Consider the following 13,184-nt stretch of genomic DNA (forward strand, 5'->3'; position numbering starts at 1 on the left):
AGCTGCAGAGAAGCTCCTCTCTTACAGTGCAAACTGATTATTTCCAGCAGCAGGAATATAACGTCATAGTCATAGGTACCAGGAACAGTCATGTTACATAGACCTGTACATTTCCACTAGTGACAGCCTGCTGCTCGGGGACTAATGTACTTTCCATTGTATTCACAGGATACAGTGGACGTCTCATTAACTTCCCCTCCCCAATGGCTGGCAGGATCCTGTGCGAGATAGTAACTGAATCACCCACAGCTATCTCTCTGGAAATCAGATCGAGTTTGATTATGTTAAGTACAGATGTATTCACATGTCTGAGCGGCCTCTGTCCTGTGCATATAGACTACCCGCGGTGCCACTCACAATAATTGCCATCATTAAAGGAGTTAGATGAGATTAGAAATTGGAGCCTTCCTTCATTCCAGAAACAGCTCCACTCTAGTTCATAGGATGAGTTTGGTACTGCAGCTTAGCCCCATCCAAATAAATAAGATGCAGGTGCAATACCAGACAACGCCTATGGACAAGAGGGGCGCTTTTTATAGGACCAAAGCAGTTGAGCAAGTTTGCAGATTCTTTGACAGGTGTCTGAACAGAATTGGACCCTTGTCCTGTTCTGCCATTATTCACATTGAGGTTGGCTGACAAAAGGTAAAGTTTTAATACTAGAGACAGGATAAGATCGTCCCGGTTGGGTACACCTTGTCGCGGTGGGATGGCTTTTACGCTTTTTTAGATCAAGACAGTGTTAACTAAGAGCCCTGTGTTATTTACAAGTACTGCTACTGTTTACTTACTATAGGATATATGCTCATTTTATTTTCTTGGCTTTAGTCTGTGAAATAGCCACAGTGTGAACATGCTCTTACACTTTGCACGTATACTAACTTATGCTCCGGCTCATTTCTTTGGTTTTGCTGTAGATTCTGTGTTTCACTTAATTTGCATTTTCTATGTATGTTCAAAGCTAAATTTAGAAATGTGCTAGTTTCCTGAGCATTATATCATAGATGTCACGATCCACCTTGGAAGCAGTGACTGACAGCTCAGTCGTCCAATCTAGTGCAGGAGCGTGTTGAGCTGTCGGTATTTTGATTGACAGCTCAGCCGTCCAATCTGAGACTGGGAAGTGCTGAGCTTCTTTCAGGTGTTCCCTGTTCTAGGGGATTACCCAGCTACTTAGCTGGGCTGTCAGTCCCAGTTCTCTGCCAGACATAGCATTTGTTCGGTGGTTTGCCTTGGTTTCCTGTGCTCTGCTTGTTAATCTATTGCTGCCTGACCTTGAACCTCATTCTGACCATCCGTTTGCCTAGCCCCTTTGCTCTGATCCGCTTACTTCCTGGTATTCTGACCTCGGACGGTGACCTGACTTCACCTTTTGTTTTCCCCTTTAGTTTACTGCATGCTCTCTTGGTATCTGACCCTGGACTTCTTGACTACCCTGCCTCACGGCTTGTCTGTGGAGTAGTGACTAGCGTCACAATAGAAGACCAGACAACAGTTAGAGTTAGGCTGCATTCACACATCCATGTCTGATAAAATCGCACAGCACATGGACCCATAGAGTAATGGCCGATTCTGCTCCTCAGAATCAGATTAGAATAGGACTTTTTCTGAGTTTCACAGACCTCATTTTTGGATCCATGATTGTAAAGGATGTGTGAATAGATCCATTCTACGCAATGGATCCATATGCCATCCGATAAGAAAAAAAAAAAAAAAACAGCACACGGACATTTCACGAGGATGTGCGAATGCAGCCTTAAGACTGTCAAATATGGAAATGATCTTTTACCAGAATACATTAGATACATGAATGAATATTTCCAAGATTAACCTTGAAAACGTAGAAAGCAGCTTTGTGTATAGATGTAGAAAGCATGAAAAGTTTCTCAACTTTTGATAACTAAATTTCAATACATTCTAAATGTCTCCTTCCAAGTAGTAATTGTCACTCTGCATTGACTCATTTAGCAAGTGCCATATTTTTCTGGATTGGCTAATAAATTGCCTAAAAGTCTTTCATACAAACTGGAGTCCAAAAGGTGCATGGCCACATGCATGGAGCCTGTCCCTCGGCACATGGGAGTCATCCTATATGGCACCATATTATTTTTACTCTACACCATCTGATGACACATTGTCCCGTCATTTGTAATGATTCTCCTTATGTAACTGGACTCTTACAAAGCTACAGTAAGGTTCAAAGACGGCTAGGAGGGCCATGTTACCAGTTCACATATCTTGGAAATTATGGCACTGCACATTGCACCTAAGGCTATGCTCACATGTCCAGTCGTAATTAGTTAGACAGGATCCAGCAGCAATTCCTTGGCAAAAAAGTTGTACAGACAACTTTTTAGTCTGTTTCTAAATTAGTGATCTCTGCTGGATCCGTTTTTTTAACATTGAAGTCTATGGAAAACGGATCCGTTAATTAGCCATCCGTTTTTCTTTCATTTGTAACGGATTCGTTTTTTTACTTACTGGATCCAGACAGAACCAATACTTCATACACCTGAGGGTTGGTAAATGAATCTAGTCCAGTCCCACATGTATCCTTTACCAGAAATATGCTATCATGAGTGCACACCCCTGCGAAGCCGCGAGGCAGGGTAGCAGTGCGCTCCTCCAGCTAGATTACAGGACAGAGTCTTTAATTACTATTTCCCTTACCCACTGCATTTGGGGTCTTAGCAGGCCCCGTGAAGGAGGTCAGCTTGCTGCTAATTTTAAAGGGATGATCTAAGACTAACATTTATTTTAATCCCAAATATTTGTCTATTTAATCTAATTTCTTTTCTAATATACTTTAATTAAATAGTCGCTAACGTTCCTTAGTAATTATCCAACTCCTTTTTTTTTTTTTACCTGTTTTCTGTTTGATTACACTTTGTTTGAGAACCCCCTATGCATGCTGGGATACTCAAACGAGACATTATCAGGCGGCAGAAGCTGTGATCACTGCTGAAGTCTTGGCTTCCAACATGAAACAAAGTGTCATCAGTAACCAGTAACGTCCCTGCTAGGGCTAGTCCCTGCTCTACTGAGCATGTGTTGGTTGCCAATTCCAATGTATGCTCAGTAGGATCTTGTCACTGCAATATTCTTTTTAAAGCATAGTGACAGTGCGCTCACTTGCAAGCCGGAAAGAGAGCGCACTGTCACTGCACATTGTGAGGGGAAAACTCAGTAAGCAGGAAAAACAGAGGCCAATCCCAGCACCGCCCAATTCACTCACTGCTGCAGAGATCTTGAAAAACGCAAGGAACACAAACTATACTAGAAAATTGCAAAACTTATGACTACAAATATTAAAGGGGTTTGTCGGCTAAGTATAAATGCTGTTGAGCTTTATAGTATAGCACAGTAAGTTATATAACTCACTAATGTCATCTTATTAACCCTTTGTTTCCCATCTTTCAACTAACCAAGGCAATTGGGATCCCAGCAAGTCCTGTGCTTAACTCAGAATACAGTTTGTTGTGGCAGAAAGTGACAACAGCAGTGGTCAATACATCACCAAAAGGGGCTGGCTAAGCTCCTGAAATTAGTAATCAGCCAGCCCCCTTCACAGGACCTACTGGGACTCGAAATGCAGCGGGGAAACGAAGATTAGGACCAACCTAACTACTAAAATTAGCAGTCAGCCAGCCCCCATCACAGAACACCAGGGCAGTGGCTAAAAGAAGATTGGGCACCTGGGCATAACACTAGATTAATAAATTGTCTAACTTTGCAAAGCTTATGTGTCTTACCTCATTTTACAACATTTTTACTTTGCTAATAAACCTCTTTCAAGGGTTTGCCATTTCTAAAAAATAAATAAATAAGTGACTGAATAAAAATGTAAAAAATAAACAAGCCCAGTGTTGTTAAAAGTGTAAAAAAATTGCGTAGTCATGTATGGATAGCATCATAGAGGAGTGGTGGGGGATCCAAGTATAGTTTTTTTCTGAACAGATCATGCTGGGCCGGGTTATTAAAAAAAAGGAGGGGGCATGAGGGTGGAGTACCCCTTTAAGCTTCATTTATGTGGCTACAGAAAACCATTTTAAACCAATAACCATAGAGATCAGGGCTAGATTTTCCATTAGGCACAAGAAGCACATACCAATGGGTTACAGTAGATGGTGGAGCAGCTCCCCTTCAATACTTACCTACATGTGCTGGACGTACCCCCCTACAATGGCTGATCAGCATCTCACTGGAGATTATACTCTACCTACAAGTCCCTAATATGTAATGCAATACTCATCGAGCACCTGAATGAATTTTAGCCACAGTTGTGAAAAGGTTAAATGAAGTACATGAAGTGTCAGCATGCACGGTGTATGTGACAAAAGGCAGGAGAACAATCAGTATAAGCTTTACCATATTTTCCACCGTCCTTAGATATTTAGCACAATGCATGTGTCCATTATACTCCGCCAGGTCAGCAGCTGTGTACCCATCGTGGTCTTTGATCCCAAGTTTAACACCATTAACGACAAGAATCTGGCAGCACTAAAATTACAAACAAAAATAAAACATATTATTATTATTATTATTTTATCTAGCTTATTACTTAGTGAATTTTATACCCAGAGCCTGCACTACCAATTACAGCCATCGGGGGGAAGATAGATACAGGCCAGGACTCCATACGGTACAGATGGATTGTAAGTGTTCATTTACGGTATGTAGTAAATATGTATTTTATAGGTAGCTTGTGACTAAGATCAAGCTGATCAATTCAAGGGCAGCACGAGATAGAGGTATGTAGAACATGGAGGACAGTTTTGTTATAAACCTCTGTTCCTAGACAGCTGTGTCCTCTATACTGCCATAAAGTGCCCACTGTATGCACATACCTGGTCTGAAAAGGAATGATGTTCTTTTAAGGATTGTTGAAGAATAAAAAGATTTTAAGAAAAATGCCAAAATAAGGGTTCCTCCGCTGGACTTTATTTGTTTTGGTTCCAAGTGATTGCACGAGGGTGTGCCTCCCTCATTTCCGTGTGGATCCCTAAGCAGATGATCGGACCAAGGAGAAACTACGATCTGGGTAAGCTGGCTACTATTGACTTTTTGCATGTATATTCTTATACATAGGGGACAGTATTATAGTAGTTATATTCTTATACATAGGGGACAGTATTATAGTAGTTATATTCTTGTACATAGGGGCAGTATTATAGTAGTTATACTCTTGTAAATAGGAGCAGTATTTTAGTAGTTATATTCTTGTACATAGGGGGCAGTATTATAGTAGTTATATTCTTGTACATAGGAACAGTATTACAGTAGTTTTATTCTTGTACATAAGAGCAGTATTATAGCAGTTATATTCTCGTACATAGGGGACAGTATTATAGCAGTTATATTCTTGTACATAGGAGCAGTATTATAGTAGCTTTATTCTTATACATAGGAGGCAGTACTATAGTAGTTATATTCTTATACATAGGAGGCAGTATTATAGTAGTTATATTCTTATACATAGGAGGCAGTACTATAGTAGTTATATTCTTATACATAGGAGGCAGTATTATAGTAGTTATATTCTAATACATAGGAGGCAGTACTATAGTAGTTATATTCTTATACATAGGAGGCAGTATTATAGTAGCTATATTCTTATACATAGGAGGCAGTACTATAGTAGTTATATTCTTGTACATAGGGGGCAGTATTACAGTAGTTATATTCTTGTACATAGGAGCAGTATTATAGTAGGTATATTCTTGTACATAGGAGGCAGTACTATAGTAGTTATATTCTTAAACATAGGAGGCAGTATTATAGTAGTTATATTCTTGTACATAGGAGCAGTATTATAGTAGTTATATTCTTATACATATGGGGCAGTATTATAGTAGTTATATTCTTGTACATAGGAGCAGTATTATAGTAGTTATATTCTTGTACATAGGAGCAGTATTATAGTAGTTATATTCTTATACATAGGAGGCAGTATTATAGTAGTTATATTCTTATACATAGGAGGCAGTACTATAGTAGTTATATTCTTGTACATAGGAGCAGTATTATAGTAGTTATATTCTTATACATAGGAGGCAGTATTATAGTAGTTATATTCTTGTACATAGGAGCAATATTACAGTAGGTATATTCTTGTACATAGGAGCAATATTATAGTAGGTATATTCTTGTACATAGGAGGCAGTATTATAGTAGTTATATTCTTATACATAGGAGGCAGTATTATAGTAGTTATATTCTTGTACATAGGAGCAGTATTATAGTAGTTATATTCTTGTACATAGGAGCAGTATTATAGTAGTTATATTCTTGTACATAGGGGGCAGTATTATAGTAGGTATATTCTTGTACATAGGAGCAGTATTATAGTAGTTATATTCTTATACATAGGAGGCAGTGTTATAGTAGTTATATTCTTGTACATAGGAGCAATATTATAGTAGGTATATTCTTGTACATAGGAGGCAGTATTATAGTAGGTATATTCTTGTACATAGGAGCAGTATTATAGTAGTTATATTCTTATACATAGGAGGCAGTGTTATAGTAGTTATATTCTTGTACATAGGAGCAATATTATAGTAGGTATATTCTTGTACATAGGAGGCAGTATTATAGTAGGTATATTCTTGTACATAGGAGCAGTATTATAGTAGTTATATTCTTATACATAGGAGGCAGTGTTATAGTAGTTATATTCTTGTACATAGGAGCAATATTATAGTAGGTATATTCTTGTACATAGGGGGCAGTATTATAGTAGGTATATTCTTGTACATAGGAGCAGTATTATAGTAGTTATATTCTTATACATAGGAGGCAGTGTTATAGTAGTTATATTCTTGTACATAGGAGCAATATTATAGTAGGTATATTCTTGTACATAGGGGGCAGTATTATAGTAGTTATATTCCTGTACATAGGGGCAGTATTATAGTAGTTATATTCTTATACATAGGAGGCAGTGTTATAGTAGTAATATTTTTGCACATAGGGGCAGAATTATAGTAGTTATAATATTGGCCAAGGGAGGCAGTATTAGGTTATGTTTATTCTTGTCAACATGGTGCAGTTTTATGTTATATAGTATATTATTAAGTTATATTATTTTGCATATTGGGCAAATGAAAAAAAGATAAACCTCAAGTTCCCCATTCTCTGCAGCATCGTGTAGAGGGGATCCTCCAAAGTTATCAGTGCTCATGTCCCCTCCATGGAGAAGAAGCCAGCTTAAGACCTTGGCATGACCTCTACTGGCAGCAAAGTGCATGGCAGTCGCTCCATCCGCATCTCGCTCGGAAAGACTTATATCTGTAAAACTCATCTATAAGTTGGAAAAGCAAAAAAGCATAATCAACATCTGTGAACTGAAACAAACCTTTAATGTTCACAATAAGCAGCTCCTAGAGGTGGATCATAGCAAAATGGACACAACCAAGGCAAAAAAATTATGGCACACCTCCCATGGCTGCCAACTACCAATGGAATATATACGTAAATCTCTCCTCCATATCATTACTAACATATTCAAGATATAATGCATGAGGCATCTGTTTAGAGACCACCATAGCGTCACACAGTGCCACCACCTAAAGGAGTCACCACTTCCCAGAGTTGACTAGGCATTTGGAGGTTGCGTCTCCAATTTTACAGCTAGGACCTGATTCATTAAGACTGGCGTTTCATATTCCAGTCTTAATGTTGAGTGTACAAAAGTAAGAGGGGCAAACTACTTAATGAATTTGCAGCATCTTACCACTGCTGTGCGCCTCCATCTGTCAGGGACTGGAGTAACATTTCTGGCTTAAAGAAGCACTCCTTCCATCAAAATTTGTATCCTCTTAATATACTGCAATTATCATATTATATAGCACTGTGTACTTACAATTGCTCATTTTGCCTTTCTACCCAGTTAATTCTTTTCTTTTCTCAGCTCTGTGTAGAAACATGAAGTCTCTTTTCCCTGCATGAATCAATCCCCCTCTTCAATTTCCGACCCAACTGCTCCCTCCTCCTTTCTGCCAGGTACTTTTGCAGTGACTCGTGACTTGTGCAGGGAAAATTGACCTCCTGTTGCTACATAGAGCTCAGAAGGATTCAGCTAGTTTGTTTTCAATCACGTGATGTCATAGACCTAATGGAAAAGGGAAGAATTAGCTGCTGATGTTCTTGGCACTTATGTATTCTGCCCTTGTTTTATATGTTGACTTGGTGAGCTGAAAAGCTGGGGGACCACCAGGAATCCTTGGCAATTTACACAAGGGTAAATAAAAATTGGGTGGATGGACAGTAATTTCACATAGTTTACAAGGGCTCCCTTTACAGGTCAGAAGAAGCAGTACATCAGTGATAATGATACAACAGATTGATACCATGTTTTATTCCTAGTATTTCAGATTTCAGCTTTCAAGAGAATCATTCAGCGCTCAGACATTGTGGGAGAATGAGCTGCTTTACATGGGACATACAACAACTCCTATCTGCATCATCACAGCATGGAGGATTACAGGAGAGAACTGACACATACAAAACTGAGGAGGTCTGGAGGAAATACTACACATATCAACAAACTGTGTCAGTTATCACCATCTGTTATCCCCACAAAATAGTCCTGTAGTTATTGTATATTCCCACAATCCTTCTCAACATCAGCCTGGATCATCTCTATCTAGTCAATGGCTTTGCAAAAATATTTGCAGTAATGTACTCATTTAGCAGTAACTTAAAACCAGAAATCATTGTTCTTGAAGACTCCTCACAAAATGAAACTTCACATGAATATACTTGGTTTTTGGGTTAACGATTTCCATCTATGCGAGTGCCAAATATCCTTGGTTGTCATGTATTGATTTAATTTCTTCCTCTACAGAATGTATCCATTTATTGGCTTTCTCTTTTGAGAACTGAGATATGACTTCCTGAGATGGGGGGTTCGAATGCACTGTGCTTGCTTTGTTAGAGAGACATACTGGTGGTTCACCTTTGTTTTCTATTTTTGAACTACTTTGTTCTGAATATGGATTTGATTGTATCTGCTCACTTCTAGAGTTTGGGCTTTCAATGACTTCAGCCATTTGTTCACAAGCAGTGAACATGCTGTAGTTTTCTTCTTGTGTTGTATCTGTCACTTTAAGAGCAATTCCACTTTCACCTTTTGTGGAGTCTAGTATTCATTCTCTAGACTGGTGGTCTTTATAAATTCCATTGTCAGATTTGTCTCTAGTGCATTAAAGGACTTGTTCCAACTTATTTTTTTAGTCCTGAAGACAGTTCAGACCAGCAGCATGGTCGCGCCACACTGAGCGCTCTCCAAGCCTCTGCAGCATGGTAGAAGCACAGGGGCAACGAGGCTGGTCGGAACCAGCGAGCTCAGAGCGGCACAAGCAGGCTCTAAAGCATCAGGTCCGATAGCGGCATGACCTCCTTCCACAAGTAACCGGTTACTCTGAGACCAATGAGTGGCCTGTAATCTATTCAAGAAGCTGTAAACTATGAGATTAAAAATCCCTCTGATCTTGAGAACTGAGAGGATCTTTTAACATGAAGTAAATTGCAAAGTTGCTTATTTTAGAAGCAATTTGAAAAATTAACAACATAAGAACTGGAGAGACTACCCCTTTAATAATTTTTGTTTCAGGTAAACTGCACAGCAATATGTCTGTCTTTTATATCCTCTCCCACTGATCTAATTTGTGTGATCACTTCCAATATTGAGTTTATATGCTCCTGCATATCCTTTTGTTTGCCGAGTCTCATTTTGCACAATTTTCACAGCGTTCTCGTGTCTTATGTGGATCAGTTGAACACTCTTCACCAATAAGATTATGGTGGCTTTTGCCTGTCTGTTTTCTTCTTCCATTCCTGATTATTAATCGATGGTTTCTCTGTAGTAATCACCTTCCACAATTTATCTCTGGAATGTAACATTTAAAAGGGTTGTCCACAACTTGGACAACACCTTCTGAATACCTGTTTCGCCCCCAGTAAAATAATAACACTTACAGTGCAGCTCACCATTATTGGCACCGCTTCATTTTTTTCATAGACTGTACAATATCTTCAGAAATAAATGGAAATGTATCAAAGTTATATCCTCAGGATTTTTTAATTAGTGGTCCAAAGTAATACAACAATAAAACATTGTTTTTTCAACTTCCATGTTGCAATTTTAAAAAAGAAACAGGATAAACAGCATGTGCAGAAATAAAGGCACCCCTAATTAATACTTGGCTGCACACCCTTTGGCATTGCTGACAGCCGCCACACGTTTCTTGTAGCCATCTATAAGCTTCTTGCACTTCTTAGCTGGAATTTTCTCCCACTCTTCCTTTGCAGTTTGTTCAAGCTCTTGAATGTTTGCAGTTTTCTTTTTCCCAATGGCAGATTTCAGCTCACCCCAAAGATTTTCAATGGGATTGAGGTCAGGACTGTCACGCTGTCTCTGTATACTGGAGGTAGGGGGCCTAAGCTGACCCTAAGCTGGGGCCCTGACTAATCCCTCAACCTGGAGGTACTGTTAAAGGTACAGAGGTCCAGGCCGCCAGCGTAACCCCTACCTCCTGAGGATCCCTGCACCTAAGTAATCTAGTCCTGAGAAGGACCCCGATCACAACAAAAGAGGACAAGTAATAATATGCCCACACACAGTACTTAGACGAACGAGACAGTACAAGGGAAAAACCAAAACCACCTTGCATACAAAAACTACACAACTACAACAGAGGGAACACCAACGGGAAAGGAGATAAATGATAAAGCGAGGAAGGGAAAAAACACTCCAAATACACTTATCTCAGAAACTCCAAATACCACGATCCGCTCAGTAAGTCTGTATGAAATGCTTTCACCGACACTTCCCAAACAGACCAGCAGGCATTTGAAGGAGTCTCACTACAGCAACATTGATTGCAGCTGGGCGAGGCTGGACCTCGTCTAGCACAGAGAGAGAGAGAATTAACTCCCTCACTGCCGAAAACACAAAGCACCAAAAAGTCAGCTGCGAGAAGTCAGGCTGTGTAATCGTGACGATCTTCGTGGCGACACACCCGTGACAAGGACTCATTGCTGGCTATCTTAAAACAGTCCATTTTTTCTTTTTCAACCATTCCTGTGTACTTTTGGATGTGTGCTTTGGGTCATTGTCTTGCAGGAGGACTCATGATCTTTGACTCAAACCAAGTTTTCTTACACTGGGTAGGACATTTCGCTCTAAAATCTCTTGATAATTCTCTGATTTCATGATTCCTCTGATACAGTCAAGACTTCCAGTACCAGACTCAGCAAAGCAACCCCGCAGCATTATGGCACCTCCACCATGCTTAGCTGTGGGTAAGGTGTTCTTTTCCTTATAAGCTTCATTGCACCTTCTGTAAACATACTGTTACTTTGCATTGCCAAAAAGCTCTATTTTTGTTCCATCTGTCCACAGAACATTTTCCCAGAAGGGTTGTGGTTTGGTTTGTCAAGGTACTCTTTGGCAAAGATCAGTCGTTCCTTTTTATGTCTTTTGTTCAGCAATGGTCTCTTCCTTGGCCTTCGCCCATAAAATCTCTGCTTGGTTTAGTGTGTGGTCTATGGTACTTGTTGAAACCATGACCCCAGACTGTTCCAGGTTAGCCTTTGGGGCTTTGAATGCTTGACATGATGTTTTTCCACCATTTGCATCAACCTTCGAAGACATCTCTTGTCAATTTTCCTCTTTCCCCCACGTCCAGGGAGGTTCTTGATGGTTCCATGCTTGGCAAACTTCTTAATAACATTGCGCACTGTTGAAACTGGGATACCAAGGTCTATGGAGATGGCCTTATACCCTTCGGAAGTCTTGTGTTTGCTAATAATAACAGTTCTGATGTCTTCAGACAGCTCCTTTGTGCTCACCATTGTGACAAAGGAACAGAGACTACCATGTGGCTTTTTAAAGCACTGAAGTCATCATTCATTGACTAATTCATGTCACATGAACACCGACAATTAATCACAGGTGAATCTCTTTTGTAATTTACCACAGATGAGTCAAAATGCGTTTCCATACTAAATTAATGTAAAGGTTGCCAATACCAGTGACACAGCAGCTTTAGGTTTTTCTATTTTTACCTTCCATTGTTTTTTGTTTTAAATTATTGTTCATCATTTGCTCTTTTGTATTTATCACGAGGGCTCTATACAAAAAAACTTTCACTTGATTCATTTTTTTCAGAAGATATTCCAAATTATGTACTTCAAGGGTGCCAATGATGAGCAGGACTGTATACTCACCTCCGGCGTCATTACAGTGGTGTCGGCACTTGCTCTCCCGGGGCTCGCATACCATTGTTATGTCCCACAATCCCTGTGGCCAATCATTGGTGGTTTCACTCTCATAGGGATCTAGAAGGGTTTGTTCAAGTAGTGGACAACCTCTTTAAACTTCTATACTGTATCTTGTAAATGTCATTAATCAGTTTGGCCACTGTAAGATTAAGCTCTGACCTGCTGCCCATTTTCCTTCTCTCCTATATATGATTTTTACTATAGCTGAGCAAATATATCTGTATGTGTATCTAATAATCAAATGATGTATTGGCAATGCCAGCAGGTAGTAGGAATTTTGCAAGACAAAGGACATGGACAACCAACGTGACCACTGGAGCAGGGTCCTATGAATCTTTTGCCTCGAGTCTAGTATATACTTCGATTTTCATTTGTATACAAGAGAGGAGAACCTGTGGTAGATACCTCCAGACCATTCGCTAAACTGTACTGTGCTGTGTTCTTTCTGTGTCTATGTCCACAACCTGTTGTAGATCCAGCAGAATAATTTAGTACTCAGACATTGTGGAAGAATGAACTTGGCACATACAACAAGCTGCATCATCACAACATAGAGGATTATAGACAGTGGCGTAACTAGAGTCTGATGGGCCCCAATGCGATATTTGGACCTGGCCTCTTCCTGCATGTTTGTCAGATGTATGAACCCTTGTAGCGTTCCAGATCCTGTGGAGACATATGTGATCGCCCTCTCATGTAACAATGTCCTCCTTCCAATAATAATGTCCCCCATTCTGGCCCCTTCCTGTAATAATGTCCCCCATCCTGGGCCCTTTCTATAATAATGTCCCCCATCCTGGGCCCCTTCCAAATATAATGTCACCCATCTTGGGCCCCTTCCAGTAATAGAGTCCCCATCCTGGGCCTCTTCCAGGTATAATGTCCTCCATCCTGGG

The 13,184-nt window shown here is 39.8% G+C and overlaps 1 protein-coding gene across 2 annotated transcripts in view; it reads right to left on the bottom strand.

Moving 5' to 3' along the window:
- Positions 1 to 13,184, bottom strand: part of LOC141172452 (espin-like) — a 343,391-nt gene that overhangs the window by 189,004 nt on the left and 141,203 nt on the right. For both annotated transcript variants that reach the window (XM_073656689.1, XM_073656688.1), the window contains exons 4-5: positions 7,121 to 7,303; positions 4,369 to 4,500 (exon numbers count right to left, since the gene is read on the bottom strand). In XM_073656689.1, coding sequence (XP_073512790.1) covers positions 4,369 to 4,500; positions 7,121 to 7,303 — 315 coding nt within the window. The remainder of the gene's footprint in view (positions 1 to 4,368; positions 4,501 to 7,120; positions 7,304 to 13,184) is intronic.

Source organism: Phyllobates terribilis, unplaced genomic scaffold (genome assembly GCF_046119375.1).
Source record: "Phyllobates terribilis strain yellow unplaced genomic scaffold, ASM4611937v1 Scaffold_12__6_contigs__length_324123572, whole genome shotgun sequence".
In the NCBI taxonomy this organism is placed as follows: Eukaryota; Metazoa; Chordata; class Amphibia; order Anura; family Dendrobatidae; genus Phyllobates; species Phyllobates terribilis.